Source organism: Ostrinia furnacalis, unplaced genomic scaffold (genome assembly GCF_004193835.3).
Source record: "Ostrinia furnacalis isolate ACB-3 unplaced genomic scaffold, ASM419383v2 OfSCF7680, whole genome shotgun sequence".
Lineage (NCBI taxonomy): Eukaryota > Metazoa > Arthropoda > Insecta > Lepidoptera > Crambidae > Ostrinia > Ostrinia furnacalis.
The window spans coordinates 1,064,539-1,086,153 of NW_021137919.1; the positions used below are offsets into that span (position 1 = coordinate 1,064,539).

Sequence of the window (21,615 nt, forward strand, 5' to 3'; positions counted from 1 at the left end):
GCATGTCAGAAATGACTAATTGTGAGACCTAACCATTAACTGTATCCATCTCCTGTACCACATTTATAGCAAATAAATGATGATTCTGATTCTGATTCTGAGGACACGATAAGAAGAAGAAGGTACATAATGTTATCTTTTACTCCTTCTTTTTCTCGATATTCTGGCCCGCTAGTTGTTTGAGAGGGAGAGAGAAATCATCACCTATGGAGATGTTTACGTCCAGCGGTGGTGAATGATTGATCATTTTCAAGGATGTTCTTTTAGAAAAGTTATACCAAATTATTAGCTATAGTCTTGCTATCACAGTTCTTTGGCTTAAGGGCAGTCATAATTTACTGATTTCCGGTTCTGTAGTTATTTTAAGACAGGATACTGACCATCATCCCGCTCAGGGCGGTAGGGCGGCTCTCGCTCCGGGGAGGACGCGGCGGAGCCTGAGTCCTCGCGCGTGAGCGTGCGCCCGCTGTAACAGAATAATATCATCATTAGGAATCTTATTAAAATACCATTGGCATTAGTATTAGTATGGTTTGTTTTCTGAGTCTTCCAGTATTTACAACAAACACAAAAGCGCTCGGTCCAGCAAAACTCGCCCTAGCTTGAATGGTTGACAAAAGGCTCTTTCTTACTCGTATCTTGCATAACGTATGGCCATTCAAAAGTTGAATTCAAGCTCACAAAGTGGCGGAGATGTTCCATTGGTTTTTTGTTCAAGCGATTTTGGATGATTAATAACAGACGTTTTCAACAAAGCATGCGTACCTGGAATACGGCGCATACTGCTCGCCGTATATGTCGTCCCTCTCGTCGCGGTCGTAGGCGTAGGCGGCGCCCTCCCCGCCGCCCGCGCCCCCCGCCGGGCTCGCGCCCGCGCCGCCTGCGCCCGCGTCGCTGCGCCGAGGCGAAGTCCTGGCGCACACACACATAAGCCACGGCACACGGACAACAAAGTGACACACAAATAGAGAAGATGACAGACAGGTGATGAACACAAAGGTATTGGAAGAAGAAACTAATGATGCCCACCCACAAATTAGTAACAACAAAGATAATAGCTTGGTCTGTTACCTGCGTAGAGGCTGGTCATCGACCTGGTAGTCCGGCGACCACCCGTCCATGAATACGGGGTGGTACGGGGGAATCGCTGTCTTCCATTGTTCCCTGTAGACACCAAAGATTATTCTTATCAAGATTTTAAACAATATCCACACTTCAATAAAGGTTACTGTGAGACTCTAACTGTAGATTGATCACGATTGATTGTTAATTAGTTTTGGAACTCCTGTTGAGCTACTACCGGTTTTGTACCAATTATGATTGATAATATTTATCACAACTCATTATCTGAATAATATAAATAGATAGATGGCGATTGCACTCAATAATGCCATAAAATCGATTGTTTATCAAAACATATCATACTATTTTATGAGCGGTCATGGAGCAAAAGCTTTTAAAACAACTATCAAGCCATTTTACGAAGTAAAAAACCCTGAAATTGTCTACAGTCTCAATAATGTTCTGAAACCACCTCATACCTGGGTATGAGCCAGGCGTCGCCCAGCGAATGCCACAGCTCCGTTTCTTTGCTGGTGACGCAGTTGGCCAGCAGGTTGAGCGCGTCCCGCGTGAGCAGCGGCTGCACCACGCGCGAGGGCAGGCGGCCGTCCGCCACGTCCTGCGCCGCGTCCACGATCAGCGCCAGCGGCGTGAACAGGAAGTGCACCAGCTCGGGCGCGTTCGGGTCGTGGATGTGCGCTCGCAGCCGCGCCAGCAAGTTGAAGGACAGCTTGAACTTCTGCAGCACGTCGACGAAGTCCCGCTCGGGCGGCGGGCGCGTGCGCAGCGCCAGCATGCCCTCGCCCGCGCCCGCCTGCCGCCGCCCGCGCGAGCGCCGCCGCCGCTCCAGCTCGCGCGACGCGGCGGCGGCGTGCTGCAGCCGCGCGATGAACTTCTCGATGTCGTCGAAGCAGCGGTTGAGGATGGCGATGTCCTGCTCGTAGAGGCGCTCGGAGCCCGTGGACGAGGCGTCGTCGCGCTCGCCGCCCGAGCCGCCGCGCTCCGTGCGCTCGCGGCCCAGCTGCGCCGACATTTGCTGCGGAACCAGGTACTTTTTACTGACGTTTGTTTTGATGCACGATAGATAATCTAGATATTTATGACGTAGTCGTGGAGATGCCGAAAAGGAGCTAATCTTGCCTTGATAAACTGATAATAATTTAATATGCTAATAAAAGTTCTAATATTAACGTTTATGATTCTACTTTGTTTGCAAATTGGCAGATGAAATGCTGTACCTTCTGAATGACAACCTCTTCTTCAGATTAATTATTGACGTACAAAAACGAATGATACCTACCAAGAAAAAAAAAGGTTCGCGAGTCCAAATATTGTAAGATTTATTAGGGCCACTAAAGATTTAAGTTTTGTCAAAAATGTAAATGGACGTAGCTCAATAGGGCTTGACGAATGAAGAGAGAGTAAGTGTGCATGTGCAAGCAATGTTTGTTTGTATGCGAGTACTCACGACGAGCACGGCCTCCCACTGCTGCCGCGTGTACGTGTGGTACAAGCGCTCCATGGCTGCGCGCGACTGCGGCCCGAGCTATGCCCCGCGCTATGCCCCGCGCGCTATCGACGCGTTATCGCGCGATAATGATTACGCGGATTATCCACGCCGATAATCCCAGAGTATCCGTGTGGTTATTTTCGAATGTAGTTAATGCGATATTGGGGAGATTGTTGATATTCAAATTCTTTAATTAGTAATTTATGCCCATTCCAGGGAAAGAGAAAACACACAAATAAACTCTCTCACTAAAAGAAGTTGCGTTAATCGATAAAGTTTTATTGCGGTAGACATGCGATATAGATGGTCAAGTTTTTATTGTAATTTGGCCACCCTGAAGGAGCAGATTAAAACCAGCTTTTCGGTTGCATTGGGACAGCACCGCCCAAGATGCACAGTTATTTTGCTACCTGGCCAGAAAGGTGGAATGATTACCGTACCATTTAGAATGAAAGAAAGAAAGAAAATTTTTTATTTGATCCAAAACATTTGGTTTAAACGACAACGTTATTGAGATTTTTTATCTTTTAAAAATATACCTGCTCATAGTGCGTCACCGATACTGATGACTAATTTTTTTAGTTATAATTATATAAGTAATTTTTATCGAGGCATTCAGTTGGTGAATAATGAGCCCCGGTAGATAACGGGCGGATGTTATCAGCCGATATCGGCCCTATCTTCAGCTACAATCAATACCCTTGCTACAATCACGCAGTAGTTCATAAATTTGCAATTAGACACAGTTTTTAGATCAATAATACACTCGAAAAGAATTAAGTACCTACTTACTTACTCTTTTATTCGTCAAATTAAATCGAATCAAGAGTCTTTATTTGCATAATATGGGTCTTACAGAATGTTCGTCGTCCATATTTATCTACACTAATATTATAAAGAGGAAAACTTTGTTTGTTTGGTTGTAATGAATAGGCTCAAAAACTACTGACCAGTTTTTAAAAATTCTTTTACCATTCGAAAGCTACATTATCCACGAGTTACAAGGCTAAATTTTATTTTGAAAAAAAAAAAAAATAGGGTTCCGTAAAATATGTAGATAATGTAGTCCACGCGCGCGAAGCCGCGGGCGGAAAGCTAGTTTTTTTTTTATATTTGCTTTTGTATGTTATGCGCCATTGGACGTATAACATAGGACACGTATCTTAAATTGTATTCAACCAGCCATAGTGTAGCTTTGTATGTAAACATGATTTTGTGGGCACAGCGCTGACGCCGCTGGTTAGATGTTTCTCAAAGTTTTTATTTTATCCTGAACAAAGCAGGTATTTGACTGCAGTCACACCTGATGTTTATTGAAGTTTTTCAAAGTATAAAAATGTTAGTTACCTGCCGTCGCGGGCGCTCCATCTCCGTCTCCCGCTCGCGCTCGCGTTCCCGCTCGATGATGAAGTCGCGCGCGCCCTCGCCCGACCCTCCGCTGCCGACGCCCCTGCGCACAGAAACATGTTATTGGTGGAAATCTTAAAAAAAACCTTAATAAACATTGTTATAAGGGCCTAGATTCACGTATGTATGAAGCAGGAAAAATGTTTTTCAGAACAGCGTCGTTCGCAACTGCATACCCGTAATTGCAGTCCATAAACTTTCGAAACTATGAGGCAGTGGATGAAAATTTGCTACAGCGTTCGTCGCTACAGAGGCATTTGAAACTGTATACACCCTTGTTAATATTCTTGACGTTGAGAATAGATATCGATAGTTTCAACCAAATCAATCTAGGATGCTGAGAAAGAGATGATGATGAACCGGTGGGTGGGTAGACGAAGAAACTTTGTAACCTAATATTAACAATGCAGTACAATTTTTACTTAGATTTTTCTAGAAATAAACTTAAGTACGAGTAAGTCTCAGATAACATTCAAGATCGATCTAGCACAATAAACTTCCTTGACTACCCTCACTATCAATGAACTTCCTTGTGGGTACAACCAGCGTTGCCAGACGTCCCGATTTTGGCGGGACGTCCCGATTTTTTAATCAAATTTAAATGTCCCGCGCGGGACAGGCTCGGTCCCGCTTTTCGGAGAGAGACACTCACTTCACCAGACTATTGTTTGAAACGCCATATTATTCTAAAGAATAAAACTTTTTAATTTTTTTTCTTCTTTTTATTCTAAAGACGAATTTAACGATAGAGTAAAATCTGATTTAAAACATTATTTTTTTGTTAAAATACATTTTTTATGGCTACTTTTGCTATCTATTGTCACGTAAACGTAATTTTAAGTCAAATAAAAAGATAAATATTTGAAAACCTTTGATTATATACGTTTTTTTTACTATGTCCCGCTTCTGACGGAAGAATCCCGCTATTTTCACTCAAAAAGTACCAAAGTCCCGACTTGGCGAAAAAAAAAACTGGCAACGCTGGGTACAACACACTTTACACACTACACTGCACATAACGCACTAATCATTTGATTATTATACTCGTAGTATGTACCAAGTGTAAGCCGAGACTGGCAGCCCGAACTTGTGCCTGAAGTAGATCATCTCCCAGCATGTTGCGGGCGGTACTGAAACGGTATGACGGTGCGGACGGCTTAGGCGGAGATAAGCTCTGCCAAGATTACTCTGAGCGAGACACTTGGCCTTACACGATTATCGCTTTGTTTGTAATACCTAAGCTATGCAGATATATCAATATGGAGCAACGATTATCGCAATTTGTGAAGTGGGGAAATTCACTGGCTTGGTATATTACGACATTTCCCTAAGTTAACAAGAAACTTGAGTTGGCTAACTGTGCATCGAGTATGCCTAAAAAAATGATTTTGTCATCAATCTTATGTAAGTCTACGAGACTACGAGATTTTTCCATAGTCCCAGTCTTAGACCCGCAGTAAACAACGAATACCTACTTACCTACCTATTTATGATAGTTTGAGTTTCCTAGATGTGAGTATTTATCTTCTATCAATACTTAATCGAATCCCAAAGTTTAATATTTGGTTTCACTCCATTTCACTCCATAACTGTTGTGACACATTCACTTTCATATTCTTAAAAGTTTATATTTTGTACTACTAGTTATGATTCAAACATCACTTTGATTCACTCTTTGCACGATTGAATGTTAATACCTACTGAATTTATTTTACTCTTAGTTCGGTATCCAATCCCGAGATTAGATTGGTGGATTGATAAGCGCGAGATTCCTTAAGCATGTCGCAACACTACACTCTGATAATGCCAGGGCTGTCAGGTCAGAGCACAATAGCTGATACACACTGACGAGTCTCAAGAACTAAAGTACAGACAGTGAGTGCTCAGACATGGCCTATGACAGCCCTGGACTAAGACAACGAGTTTACAAATACAAGATCGATAAAAAACTTGATAGATGACTCAATGTGCATTTTTCTTATCATAATAGTAGTATTTCAAAATATTCTAGGTAACTCTTCCAAATAGGTAATGTAAAAAGTATGTAACAATTTGCAGACGTGTAGATTTTCTTAATCGATGTTTATGAATTTCCCAATTATTTGGTAATCCTATTTTCAATTTCCCTCTCGTATAAAGCCAGCGATGGATTACGATTCTCACTTGAGCGCATTGAGTTCCTCGACGAGCGTCTGCGCAGCCACGTCGTGGCACTGGAAGATGTGCAGCTCGCGGCGCGGCAGGGGCGCGTCGGGCCCGGCCGGCGGGCCCCCGGCGCCGGGCCCGGGCCCGGGGCCCGCGGGCGCGCCCACCACGAACGCCAGCACGTTGTTGTACAGCTCCGCCGGCTCCGGCGACGTGAAGGCAGTCGGCGAGTGCACCCACGACGCCGGGAACCGCTCCATTATTGACTGCAAGTGCAAGGCGATCGGTAGTATTTAATAATTTTCTATCCTTAAAAGCTCTGACAATGAGTCTGAAGAAAATGATCTGAAATAGATTCAAAACCTCTTCCTGTTAAACCACGGAAATGTTATGAAAGTATTGAATAATTTATAGTGATAATAAATGATCAAAATAAGATCGCTCGTGTCGGAAAATGGATATCAATTACCATTAGATAATGAGACTCGCGCATTTGTTGATAATGTTTAAACTTTCAATTCCAGCAGCATTCCTAAGCGTTTAAGGCGAAAGCAATGAAAGTGAAACTTGACAATCAATATGCCGGACATAATGGTATCCTTCCGTTTGGCCAAATTACTTTTCGCCAAATTTCACTTCGCAAACAACTTATCGCCAAAGTTTCATTTCCCAAATGAACTTTTAGCAAATGTACTTTTCGCAACTATTTCATTTGGTCAAATTATCATTTGGTCAAATTTTACTTGGCAAATGTTTATATAGCAAATGTTTTATTTTGCCAAATATTATATCCCAAATAATTTATTTGGTCAAATTGACACTTCACATGCTTACCCACCGTTACCCACAAATCAAAGCACAAGGCAAATGATCATGGTTTTCACAAGAATTTTATGTAAAACAAAGAGATTGCAGAAAATAGTATGGATGCGAAAGTAGGTTTTGCAGAAAATAGTAGGTTAGGTTAGGTTAGAACAGTGACCCTTAACGCGCGAAGGCGAGCGAAGCGTGCCGCGGCAGCGGCCGCCGAGCGCTAGAATCACCTCTATTGTTAATTAATCATTTAGTTTCGATAAAAATAATGAAATATGAAAATAAAAGAACAAATTTTATATTAACTACCCACTAAACAAAATAATAACCACAAGCTAATTTGTATTCCATTCTATGCACCAATCAAATTATTTTGTATATAGTTTATCGTGAAATATTTTTGCCAAATGAAACATTTGGCAAAACATACTTTGCCAAACAATAATTTGCTAAACAATAATATGCCAAAAAAGACATTTGCGAATTAAAAGTTTGCAATAAGTTGTTTTGCCAAATGAGAATTTGCCAAATGAAAATTTGCGAAACGTTGTTTGCCATGTGATAATTTGGGAAACGTTTTTTGGCCAAACATTAGTAATCCGGACATAATACACCTGCTAGAGATTCAAAAATGCTCACTGAAAGTTAATAAAAGTGTGGATTTAAGGATTAAAGGCTATAGTTGGAAGACATTCAGATTTAATGGAAATATCATTTGTAGGCTATTCTCAATTCGAAAATGGTATCTAATAGTAAAGATGCTTGTAACTTTACACATACCCCGGTCTCGTAATCCATGACGAGTACCCATTGCCCCTCCAGGCTCAGTTGCATTTTTTGGCTCCATATTCCTAGAAAAGAGAAAGCGCTTCGATTAGATAACATGACAGACAGTAATAAAAACATAATATGAAAGGTACGTTATAACTCGACAGATATGTACCATCATGGCCAAATGGAAGAGAGTTGAATATTATTCAAAATCAGTAGTTTTATGCTGCGTCTCTCACTCTGAGGTAGTAAAAAGTTTCAGGGAGTATTGCGCAATATGTATGTCATATTTCTGTCTTAATCAGATTCTATATTTCGGTTTTGAGTCATCATGATTTCCACAAATACACGAAATAATTATTTTCAAATGTGCTACAAATAATGTAGAACATACTTGTAAATATTGTACATAATTTTATTCATGAAAAACTCAGCAATATTGTTAACTCGTCAGTAATCGTAGAAGAGGGAGCAGATGGTCTCAGACACTAGGGTTATAGTATGCGAGTTTCTTTAAAGCTCCACTATGTCACAACTATGTGGTGTGTGTTTGTAAAGTATGTGTAATCTTAGACAAGGACTGACCGTTGGTCTTCTCGAGCTGCAGCAGGCGGCGCATGCCGTCGGCCGGGTACACGATGCCCGTCTCGCGCGTCACCGTGAACGTGGCCAGGTGCTCCAGCACGTACACCGTGCGCTCGCCATCGCCGCCCTGCGCAAGAGACGACATTCTTAAAGCTACACATTACAATCACCAGCATATTACTAATTTAATGAGCTTGACATCTTCATCATCACCATTTCAGTCACAGCACGTCCGCTGCCGAACATAGGGCTCTCCCAATCATTTCATCGTCCTTGAGCCACCTCCATCGCCTACAAGCTTGACATACTCCCTGGAAAATTCACAATTTTCCTGTATTCTATGGAGATATTATTAGAACACTATCAACGAATCAAACGTTCTTTGACATTATTCATAAAAACATTTTTTAATTTATATTATACTTGCTTAAACTATTTTGTAAACTCGTACATAATATCCGTAATCCGTATCATAATAAATCTAAGTAAAACCAGTAAAACTGACTGTACCATGGACGAAAATGTTGTGCAAATGCGGGTGGATGAAGAAAATTCATCGCGCCCGAGCGAACGACGCCGCATCTCTTCAGTCTGCCCGCGACCGTGACTCGTGCCGGTGCAACCGAGTCGGAACGTCGGGAAGGTAAATACCTTTTTACCTTTTCAAAAGTGTTTGTGTGTTGTAATCCCGTAATAGTGAGTGAGCATCCAATTAATATGACACATTTTGTGTGTATGTACCATAGTTCATTGTCTATGTCGAAGTCTCGTTTTTGACAACAATATGTGTTAGTTAGTAAGCAAGAAAGATAAAAACTATACGCTATATTAATGTTAGACTGTTGTTGTTGAAAGAAACAGAATGAAAAAAGTGGGTTGGATGCTTGTCTGCAGTGCGCTTACCATGAGTTTACGTTAGGTGTGCTCGCTAGCGACTGTGTAAAAAAAAAAATGACATTAATTGTATGACATATTGTGCAGCGCCCCTAGTGGCTACTTTCAAGAAACAAAATCTTCATAGAGATTTTTGACGTACTCGCTAGCGAGCACACCTAACGTAAACTCATGGTAGGTACACTGATATAAGGATTTAGTGAACGTGATAGTTTAGAAAAAAGTGAAGCTATGGTTCACGACGTAGACTGTCGTAAGCTGTCAGGTGGTCATGAAGAAGTGTAGAAGCGTCGGGCACGCACCTCGGGAGGCGCGCCGCGCAGCCCCGCCAGCTCGTCGAACTCGTCGAGCGCGCGCTGCGTGTCGCCGCGGGAGCGCTGCGGGTCCTGCGCGCGCGCGCCGCGCAGCGCCATCGTGTCCTCACGCAAGCGCTACGCCCATCGCACAAGGGGATATCTGCAACAGAAGCAGCTGCGGTGAGTCACCTTCTTCACATTCTTAGCTTAGGCGCAGACCACCGATTTTTAGTTGTCCGATAATTGTTGTTGTATGGAAGTGCGCACATTACACCGATTTGGTATCGGCTAATTTTTCATACAAATTGGAAATCGATCCAACTATCGGCTAACTAAAAATCGGTAGTCTGCGCCTAGACTACGAGTAAGTGTCCTTTCTTATGAAAGCCTTATTGAACTTTATTTTTTGTATACCTATTCGTATAAATAAACGCATATTCAGCCCAAGGCAAGGTTGGACTTAAACTACAGTACAGCACATTATAGGTAATTTTATATCGATTTGAAATTAGGATAGTCAAAAATGCATGAGTCTCGAGGTTGGTTTCGCTAATACAATAATATTATTAAACCTGAAGCATTGGTCGCATTGTCCAAGTATCGCATTCATGTTCAAATTCTCATGGAAAATCCAGAATTTTGATGTAACAGGTATCCAACAGAATGTTTAGTATTGTGTTGAGTGCCGGTTAATGGTAGTTGACGTTTTCACCTGGTGAAAATAATGTCCTTGGCGGATGCGCGCGGTGAAATGGCGGCGCGTGCGCAGCGTGCCTGAGCGATGGGGCGGCGGAGGTTTTCTAGTCGCTAGCTATATTAAACCAATCTATTGGCAGTACAGGCACTAGTTCCAATAGATTGAAAGTAAGGCATTATTAGTCTAATTGAAGGACTTGAAAGCCTATTAGTATTCATTAGTCTAGCCTCATTAGTTTATTATAACAATGCTGTATAATTGCTCAGCTTACTTAAATGTCTTTACATTTCGATATTCGGGTTTTCTTCACGTCGTAGCGTATTTATTATTTGTTTCCCTTTATAGATATAGATTTATCGAGGTATTCATAAAACAAATAAAAAATCTAAAGATGAATGAATTAAAGGGTGATTTAAAAGTTAATTATAATAATGCCACAATCGATCATTTCTTGCGCTTAGATGATGCCAAGCCCAAGCGCCTTATACGGGCACGCGATGAGTGATCCCGAGGCTGCTGCGTAGGCCCGCGGCGCTGGTGGTGGGCGAGTCTGCTGGGATGACTGTTGCCAGAGTAGTTCAGTCAGGGCATTTTAAAGATTGTCAGTTTATTTATTTATTTTAATTGTATCATTGTAATTACCTTCTCATTAAATAATGTTAAGTATTGTAAGTGTATTGTCGATGATACTGAATAAACATATTTTCTTTCTTTCTATTTTATTACGTATACAAAACAGGACAATATCCAAGCAATACAATGAGTTTCTATACGTTTCTGGTTAATATTTTTTCTACCTAATCTTAAATTATGTGAAATCAGGTAAAAAATTTACAAATCCGTTTTAATCTCTATTTAAACATCTTTTGATGACCGTTTATTTGAACTAAAGGGAGTAAACTGCCCCAGCTTACTAAAATTAGTAGGTCAAATTATCATTTGTAACCAGTACTAGTATTTATTCCACTACACGACTGGCTGTATACACCGAGCTACTCGACTTCGGCGGAGATGCGCACGCACTGAGTCATGCGCGTGTGAAAAGCCTTCGCAAACAATGGCGGAGGCGGACAGCGCTATTAAAATTTATCGCCACAATGGGCAGTGTGTGGCTAACGAATAAAATTATATGCCTTATCTTTACGTGCCACCTCTGAGCTTTGTTTACTTACCGTTAAGGCTTTACTACACGCCCATCACCTGACACGTCTCGCGGACGCGGATCTGTTCTTAAATGCTCGTAAAGTTATACAGCCGTGTTGACACAAGTGGCTTAAATGAAGTACTTGTGTGATCAGTGGGTAGTGTTCATTGGAACGTTTCTAAAATAAAATATTATATTTCCAAGTACTAATCATAATAAATATTTCGATCGTTTTTCGATATTTGCAAGTCTGTATTACGACATACTTAAACGATTCACTAGGTTTATGAGTATATTCTGTTATTGGTTAACATCTACGTACTAATTCTTCAAGGCCCGTCCAAGGTGCAGCGTGAAATAGGAAAATAGGTCAAAACGAAATTCACAACGAACGATCAACATGTTTTGCAATAAAAAATAAAATAGTTTATTCTGTACATAAACCCTTTCCAGGGCACTTATTAATTTATTATACACGATCCAAATATGCTTGCCCTACCACCACTTCGGGACAACTTATGGGCTGGTGCTGAGAAGAAGTGGCGGAAAACTCAGCTTCTTTTTCAATCAAATACAGGAATTTATAACTTACATGTATCCTTTTTCATGAGGATTTTCTTAACCTGTACTTTGAATTTATAAATTGATAGTTCTATATTCTATTCTCTATTCTATTGCAAGTGTATTGTCGATGATACTGAATATACATTGTTTCTTTCTTTCTTTCTTCTTTCTATATGAGATATATCGATAGTATGTGCTTAAGTGGTCAAAAAAGCCATATTATTACGAGTATTCATGTGATTTTACGGCTTTTCATCTTAAAAAATCCTTGTCTAGCGAACAAAGTCGCGGGCATAGGCTACTATGAAATAAAATTATGAATCAAATGAATAATCGATCGCCCGCGCGCTTCATAGATATTAATTATACAGTCGCCGCTTTCGGTTTTTGCCGCAGCGGTAATGTTGCGGTAATCACTTACACAAGGCGGGAATCGAGAACGAATTAAACAAATACAGAAACTGAAACCTACTTTATATTAATTAAACATTTAAAGCGAGTTCGAAAAAGGAAGATGTTTTATCCTTCGAGTTAACCTCGCCTAATAGTGCATGTGAGAGTCGGATTAACGTCTCATACATATTCTATCTTCGATCGCAAAGGCGATCTATAACTCAAAAATCATTATATTAGTACGTGGCACAACATTATCATAATCTAGGTAGTATATTATCTTAATTATTACCTTTTATATCGCTTCCAATCTCAAACATTCCTTGTTTTTCGCGATAACTCTTATCGAAATGGCTACTAAAATTTTTTCGCGACTGCGTTCACGCAGATATTATTATTATTTTTGGTTCTGGAAAGGTAGTGAAATCACGAAAATGTGTTTTTAGGAAGAGTATCGCTATGAATTTTATCAGCTTTCAAGTTGTGAGTGTTGTTGACATAATTTAATGAGTTATTCTGCATTAGTTTGTATGTAGTATTAAGTGTACTGTGATAATGTTCCTATATTAGTCGCTCCTTTTGTAGATTATGCTAATGCCCTTATCGGCCAATAATGATAATCACGGGACTTTACAGTCATTTTATTCAAAATTACACAATATTATGAGAATATTAAAATATTCAATCTATCAAATAATACGAAGCTTATATTACATAGTTACGGAGGCCTGAAATACAGGGTGGCCCTAGTTTAGGCTCCAGATCGCACACTCAAAGCAACAATAATTGTTATCTTTCTTTACTACTATAATGTACGAGAATGAGTGTCTGATAAAATAATCAATTTTTATTTATTTATTTATATTAGTTATTATATTAGGTGATTGGACATTAGTGTATGATTTATCATACACATAACATAATTTTGCTTTATTTACATTGTATCATATTTTATGTATCATCAATTTCATAACAATTTACAAGCCACTTAACAGAAAATATTTAAAAAACATCTTTTAGTAAGATTTTCTGAACTTCTAGTGCGTAATTGCCAATTAGTGTACAACGACGCTAAAGAAACACTATAGGAAGAATATTGTTCAAATTATAAGGCAAATAATCCTAAGGGTGTGATGCGTTGATGTCTCCCGGGCGCGCGGGAAAAGACATCAACGCGCGCGCGCCGGGCGGGAGGGATGCACTCGTGGAGGGAAACTAAATTTTTTCTCAAGGTCACGGAAATTTGGCCAGCTGTGAACTTAACTACTGAAAAGTATTCAAACGGTTGGCAATTTTGAAAACAAATAAGACCACCTTACATAAAATCTATTGGCCATTGTAAACTGTTTATTTATTTACATACTAGCCTTTTCCCCCGGCTTCACCCGCGTGAAATTTAGTGTCACAGATCGGCATAAATTATAGCCTATTTATGTTAATCTGGGTTACAAAAAATAATACTGTAAAGTTTCAACAAAATCCGTTCAGTAGTTTTTGCGGGAAAGAGTAACAAACCTCCAGACATCCAGACATCCAAACTTTCGCATTTATAATATTAGTAGGATTATTACAGGTACAGTTACAGTACATAGAATAGGTACCTACCACTTATTCATAGGAAAATACAGCTACAAATCACTTACAAATCTATGAACTAAATGACTTTAGTTATTCGGTGGTATAAGGAAGGTTTAATTAAATATATTCTAAACAGCCTACGTGATAAGACAGAAGTTGTGCTAAACGAGAATCAGAAGAATGTCACAAATAAAACATTGCCGGATTTTTTGAGAAAATCCAGTATTTCCGGTAAAAAATTTAAGGTCATCAGGCACGACAAAAATATTGGTTAGTCTAGCACTCTGTGATGAATGTAAGCCGAAGGTTATAGCAGTCATGATATCATCGTGGAACAAATTACTGCGAAATCATCAATCGTGCTCGGCGCGTCACTTCGCTGTTTGTTTTGCCATATTTTGGCAAATATAAATCTCAGTAATAGTACGAGAGCCCACGACCAAAATTTTTGTCTCATAGCAATACGGCCAAAACCGCATCAAATCGATAGATACGATTATCCTGAACTCGAAAATACCAATATCAGACATTTTCCGCGTAGCGTTTGATCTGACCGAATTTTCAAAATTGTCAAAGAATTTTACCGAACTGCATCATAGCAATATGTCTGATTTGCAGACTGTAGTTGAATGATAGTTCTGAGATACCGGAAACATTATTTTCAGACGTTAGTGGTGTAGCGCAAACCCGTAAAATCACTTAAAAAAATTAAAAATGAGACAAAAAAAATGTCTCGTAGCAATACGTCTGAAAATCTTTTTTATTAGTAAATTTTGGTTATTTGATGCGAACAAAACAATTTTCAGACGGAAATGTGAACGCATTAAATTTTGAGACCGTTTTGAAAATGTTAACAAATTTTACCGATCGGTATCATAGCAATATGTCTGAAAATTGTTGGACATGATAAAATAAGTTGTCCACATGTGCAAAAAATTTATATCAGACAAATTAAGTGTAGCACCTTCTCTATCATACAACTTTTTGATACACTTAAAGTGTCTGAAAACAGGTTTTTGGTAATCAAGGCAGCAATACGAAAAGTTGAAAAAAAAATTTATCCGTATTGCTATGATACAGGTCGGCTAAATTTGTTGACATTTTCAAAAATGCGCTTAGGCTATATGCTACGCGCAAAATGTCTGAAAACAAACTTTTTCGTAATACAATTATAAAATCTATGTACATTTTCACTATCAGACGTATTGCTATAATACCGACTGTCTTTTTTTTTTGACACAGCAGAAATGGCCTCCCACGCAGTTGCTACACTTTCGACCGTTACTACACATCTAGTCGGGTTCAGAATCATACAATCTAACGATTTTATAGGGTTTTTGCCGTATTGCTATGAGACATGGTTTTGGTCGTGGGCTCTTTACATCATATACATAGTTAACGCAAATAAAGACTTATAAAGATATCTTGTCGGTTCCTTTGGCTACTATATGTGATTACATTAAATGTTTACTTTAGAATAGCCTCTACATTATTTGTTAACGTATTTTTTAGCAATAATCCGTGATACTTGTCGGTCGAAGGTTAGGTTAGTGATTGTCGAGTATTGTAAGTATGTATAGGTATGTCAGCTAAGGATTAAGGATGCTCCTTATACTCCTTTTTCCTTACAACACAAATAACTTTGTCAATTTATGTATTTATAATATAAATAAGTATTTAGTCTTTCTACTCATATTTAAAATCACGAGTAACTATGAGCAAAAACACTCGTATTTTGTAGCCAAATGTTGGGTAAAAGGAGATGGGTGCATCATATTAATGGATCGTTATAAATCCGGTACGTGACGATGCAAGGCACAGTGACGGTAGTCGGGCGTTCACAGTCGAGCCAGATCGCGGGAGTTAACCGTGAGAAAATAATAACATTTTTATACGTTGCATTCAGGCTCCATGCTCACGACCTATTGACTGTTATGTCTGATATAAGTACACGTTAATTAATGTATACACTAAATACCTATTTAATTTACGAATAAGAATTTAAGTTTGTGCTTAATTTGGTTAGATAAAGTATGTAAGATACGTGTACAGCGCAAGCCTCTTGACAAGAATTTGCACTCATTGTTGACTGCCTTCGATACATATAGGTACCTAATGTGCACAATGTCAAAAGGTCGTAAAATAGATGTATTGTGGAGCGGCGCGGTAGCGCGGTGCGTGGCGCGACCTTCGCCGCATTCCGCTCGCGCACCGATATGATTAGATGTTGCTTATCAATTTTATTGTACTTTTATACGATCGTAACGGCCACAATCAGTAAAATAATTAATTATGTAGTTTTTTAAATACTGCGATATTCGTTTTAATTTTGAAAACATAAATTTTGAATACACAATGGACAGTTTTAAAAGCTCTATGATCAAAAACCATAAAGCTTATAATAATAAAATCAGCGTGTTTCAAGTACGAGGCTCGCTAGGTGTGGTGCGCCCGCGCACGTCAGCGGTGGAATGTGGTCGCGCGCGGGCGAGCCATGGGAGGCGTACATCGCGGGCTGATTGGTTATTAAGGCTCTCGCTCTAAGATCCACCTCGTAAGGTTATGTATTGAATGAACAAGATGTAGGTATAATACCTGCCGACTGTACGATTGTACTGATTGAGCGGCTCACTACCTCGTACTACTGTGCGAGTGCGTTCATTCAGCCATCGTCAAGTTGATAAGTTTTAGGCATATTTAAATGTAATTTGTGGTAAAATGATACGATCAAGAAAAAGTGGTCAATATTTTTTGATAATATTTTTCCATTTCCTTTAATAGATAACAACCTGTTATTTTATTACTTCTTCTGTCTTGATTGTCTGTTGTTTTTGACGCTGCAGTATATTGTCTATTCTGTGGATGCGGCACGAGCCAGCGGCTGCGCAGCGTGTCTGGTCAGAACCTCGGCATAGACGTCAATTTTTTTCAGCATTCCTAACCTATCCTGCGAGGTGGGAGGGAGTTGTGATCGTGTGTGACATATCATATCATACTCGTACATTATTATTTAAATCAAATCATCAATCAGATGTTGCGTGTAGGTAAGCGATTATTGTATAAGGTATGTCAGGTCAGGAGTCTAAAAGAATTCAATTGGCAAACATCTGCTTGAATCCGTATTTAGAAAATTTACCAAATCAAGTGTTGTGGTTCAATGCAGGTAATTTGTGGACTTGCATACTGAAGTATTTAGTTTAGATGTAGAGTACCTATGTAATGGCAGGTAAGAATTCTTTAGTCATCAAGTAGAAACAACAATTATTTATAGGAGAGCATGTGGTAGACTCTTTTACATGGTTTTTCCTTAGTTAAGCATTTTTATAATCGCTTTATGAGCTGTACGCATGAGTTGAGTATTTATCAATGTTCGCGATGAAGCAACTCGTATCGATAGCATTACGTTACGTTCGAAGGAAGCCGATAACATTGGTCGTGACGTCGCCGCCCGTTCAGCTCGACGGAATGCGTTGCCACATACTCCATACTAACGCGATTAAGAAACAGCTTAATAGGTTAATTCGAAAACGATTCAGCGACGGAAGGAACCGCGTTTCCGATTGTATCTAATTGATATTTTTGAATGTTTACCGCTCGTAGCAGGGAAACGACCGTTTCCTGACGCGAGCCCCGGACACGCGTGGAAATGGAAATTGATTCGATTTAAACTACAATTTGCTTTACCAGTGACCTTGCACTGAAATTATAATATTGCGATTCGTTGATAGATTTTCTATAGAATGCTAACTTTTATACTACCCTTTTTACCCCAGAAAAACTCAATGGGCCTTGTGCCTTCCATACCTGTCGCTGAAGGGTGGAAGGTTATGTGGGGCTCGAACCCACCGAAATTGGAGTGTTGTCTCTACTGTATAGTGGTTGGCGCCTTGAGTAACTACACTCGACAGCAAATAAATCGCACCTCCTGCGACAAACACTTTCAAACGTATGCATCCCCACTTCCTACCAATATTGGCACCATTTAAAAGCCTAGTTCTAAACTTCATTTCGTTAAAAGAAAGGTTTTTACCCCAAAAATGTGTCTTTTGAAGGATCCAGGGTCACTTCTTCAAAAAATAGGTAGGCTACGCTTGAGGCCGGGTAGCAGAGAAAATGGCGAAAATGAGGTTTTCATTTTTCATTTTTGAGGTACTAAACAGTAAAATTAAAGGCTAAGATTTTTTTTGGGCATAGTTGAGGATATTTTCTAGGGCTATTAACGGATGGAAACACGATTTGATGAAGTTGCCTCGATAGAATAAATTCCCAAAGTTACCTCTATTCGTTTTCTATTTATGGTTTTATTTTTAAAATAAGCGATTTGAGATTCTGAATCTTTTACTAAACTAAAGTTCAGAAATAACTTGAGGGCTTTTAACGGATGAAATTTTTATATTGCGTCTTATTTAGTTACTATGTTTAAAAATGTGGAAAAAATCGCCCATGACGGCTTGGACAATCTCAATCAGTCGCGCGGTGGCGCTTACGGAGGTCGGACGCGTGTCAGTTTTTTGGTCGTGACAGTTCGCGATTTCTCAATATTTTTGACAATGATGACTTTGATGAGTCACAGTATAATAATATCAGTGTTACTGGAGAAAGCTTAAATTTTTGATAATTAAGAATTATGAATTTTGTCTACCTATTGAAATTTAAATCGTTGGCATCCTTTTAAACTAAGACTCTACTCATGATACATAGTACATTCCTCAAATATGAGACAAAACCAATGAGTTAAAATTACATTTTAATAGTACCTACATACAATCGTCTTACACTCTTTAGAAGGGCACACTGACACAAATAAATAATAAAAAAATAGGTCAAATAAAGGGCAGCTGCACGTCACTGAAAGACGATTCTGTTTACTCGGCATCTGGGCTGGAGAACATGAATCCTTACTTACAGATGCAGATGTACCTAAATAAAGTTATAACTGGACAAATTTTACATGAAATGTTTAACAGAAATCAGTTAAAAGACACATACATGGAATACCAATAAGGTTGCGGAGGGAAAGCTACCTATTATAAACTAGCGGCCGCCCGCGACTTCGTTCGCGTGGACCTCGTTTTACCCCCGTTAGATATGATGTTTTACCTCGTTTTACCCATGTTGATAGATGGCGTTTCACGGCTTCCCCCGAATGAATATTTACGAACGTCATACCGTAGTATGTCCAGTGCTGTAGATTTTAACCAATGACGATAGATGGCGCTTTTTAGACACGTCATATTTACTTATTGAAATTTATTTGCCACATATCGTCATAATGTTAATCTGGGTTATAAACAATAATACTGTAAAGTTTCAACAAAATCCATTCAGTAGTTTTTGCGTGAAAGAGTAACAAACATCCAGACATATTAGTAAGATATTGCACAATCCAAACTAATATNGGGGACTTTTGCTATGTTCACCTCCTAACTAGTCTAAATAAAGTCCTGAAGTCAGAAATTGTGTTCTACAGTTTTCCATCTATAATGCTTTATTGACTGGACTAATAGCCAATACACCAACGTTTAAGTATAAAATTGATTCACAGTTTTGATTTAATGTTGCCTATAGTCGCTTAGACCTACTTGTTCTACAGTCACCTACAGAAAGAAAGAAAACTTAATTTTCCAAGGTGTTAATAGCACAGAATAATAGGCATAGAGCTTAACTGAGGGACCCCCTTGTAATGAAAGCTTCAAGCTGTGTACCTAAGTTAGAGTTATCACGGTACATTACGTCTGAAACTGAAGTCTACACTATTCTTCAGTCACCTGCTAAGTTTCACAATAGAATTGAGAGAATAAAACAAATGAATCACCTTTAATAAATATTTTATTTTATTTATTTCAATACTTGATTACATACCGGTTTATAGGTAGATAGTGTTAGAGAAGTGGTAAAAATATTATTTCGAAACATGTTAATTGTGAAAAAGTGGAAAAATATGGTTCTAGAAGGGTGTCATAAGGTTTTGCTATTATTGTCACGAGTGTATCGGCTCCTAATTGTTTAACTCAATGTTTAACTTATAACCATTTTCAGTACGAAATAAAGACGACAACAGATCAATGTAAATACTATCGCATCTTCTGAAATAGGTGTTACAACTTACATTTTAGTTTGCAACCATAGGCGTACCTATATACAGGCTGATTTCGATGATTTCTAAACTACTTTACTCCGTTGTCTAGTACCCATAGTACAAGCTTTGCTTTGCTTAGTTTGGGGCTAGCGGCGCAGTGTAAAATGTCCAAGGATATTTATATCTATATTATTTATTATATTAACTTTAAAAAGATATCGAAAAATTGTACTAAGTAAATCCAGTTTATTCTGTAACCTATTAATGATACCTATGATAGAGCTCGGGAGGCACTTTCAGGATCAGTAACCAGTTTTTCGATATGTTGTACATATAGTTTAGAAATAATCGAGTGAGATCACTTATCGTATCCACCCTGTAGATAGGGTGACCCCAAGTACCCAAACTGTAAGTACTGATACGTACTAAGAGGAGTTAAACAATTAAGAAGCCGATTTGGTTTCTTAAAATTCCTTTTATTGGGTTATAAATCTAAGAAGATGAAACTTTTATAGATTTTCAGAATAGTGATATGAATGGGAAATGCATCACAAAGCCTGAAGCTTTGCATTTAAATCTAATCGAGATATTACGAAATATTTAGTGGGAAAACAATTTCACTTTTGAACATAATATACGGTATGTATCACATGATCCTATTTACATTTAAAATTTGATGATAGAGGAGGTATCTAAATTGGAAAGGTTAAAGCTATATTTCACAGCCTTCGACTAAGGAGTGCATAAATGTAGTGGTGTGGGTTCTCAGACACGTATGTATAAGTTTCGGCCAAACCAACGCGTGCAGCCTGCTTGCACCTGCTTGGCGCCGCGCTATGGCGATCCTATTACTGATTTCTACAGATCTAGGGTTGCCAGGTCCAAAATCACAAAAGCCGGACTTTGTGCTTCATTTGGCCGGACATTATACCCTGGGGGGGGGGGGATGCAATTAGTTGGCAATTTAGTTAGCATCATCGGTTACTATCCAGCATCCTGATCAGTGCGAATCTGATTCTGTGTATATGATTCTGTGGCTCGACTTTCGCCTGGCGCGGCAACCAAATAAAAAGCCTAACAAAAGCCGGATAGGCCGGACAAGGCAATATTTGGCCGGACAAGTCCCTAAAAAGCTAAACATGATCGCCATCGCCATGGCTATCGCGCAGGCAGGCTGCTCGCGTTGGTTTGGCCGAACCTTAACTTAAACCTTACCCTGATTCTTTGGGGTAATCTAAATAAATGAAATTGCAATCTCAGAATCCACCCCACTCATAGTTGATTCATTTTAATGAAGTGATTAGTAAGACATGAAAAAGATTACAATAATATGAGAAAGATAAGAATTCTAAGTTAATTTCAGGATTCAATAAATAAATATTTACTTAACTACTTACCTACTTGATTACTGAGTGTGGATTTTTCGGCTTAAGTATTCCACTATTACCTTTTAGACTGTTACGTTAAAAAAAATCTTAATATAACGGGGATTAATGAACTTTTTAGTTTCATTAAGCTCCAATTGGCGTTAACGGGGCTAAGTGAACAAAAAGCTCCAATTAGCGTTAACGGGGATAAGTGAGCAAAAAGTTCACTAATCCCCGTTGACGGGGATTGTTAACGAGGAATAGTGGAATAAGCCGATTTTTCTTATGAACTCCCATTTGCACAAATTAC

At 39.1% G+C, this 21,615-nt stretch overlaps 1 protein-coding gene across 4 annotated transcripts in view; it reads right to left on the reverse strand.

Moving 5' to 3' along the window:
• The window catches only part of LOC114365902 (epidermal growth factor receptor kinase substrate 8-like protein 1), a 37,659-nt gene that overhangs the window by 8,348 nt on the left and 7,696 nt on the right, over window positions 1–21,615 (reverse strand). For 2 of the 4 annotated variants that reach the window (XM_028322608.1, XM_028322609.1), the window contains exons 2-10: window positions 9,490–9,643; window positions 8,294–8,420; window positions 7,718–7,788; window positions 6,143–6,390; window positions 3,920–4,022; window positions 1,542–2,098; window positions 1,072–1,164; window positions 766–912; window positions 381–466 (exon numbers count right to left, since the gene is read on the reverse strand). In XM_028322608.1, the coding sequence (XP_028178409.1) occupies window positions 381–466; window positions 766–912; window positions 1,072–1,164; window positions 1,542–2,098; window positions 3,920–4,022; window positions 6,143–6,390; window positions 7,718–7,788; window positions 8,294–8,420; window positions 9,490–9,600 (1,543 nt within the window). In that variant the 5' untranslated portion in view covers window positions 9,601–9,643. Of the gene's footprint in view, window positions 1–380; window positions 467–765; window positions 913–1,071; window positions 1,165–1,541; window positions 2,099–3,919; window positions 4,023–5,036; window positions 5,422–6,142; window positions 6,391–7,717; window positions 7,789–8,293; window positions 8,421–9,489; window positions 9,644–21,615 lie in introns of those variants that run through there. The other 2 variants (XM_028322610.1, XM_028322611.1) reach the window with 2 other exon arrangements.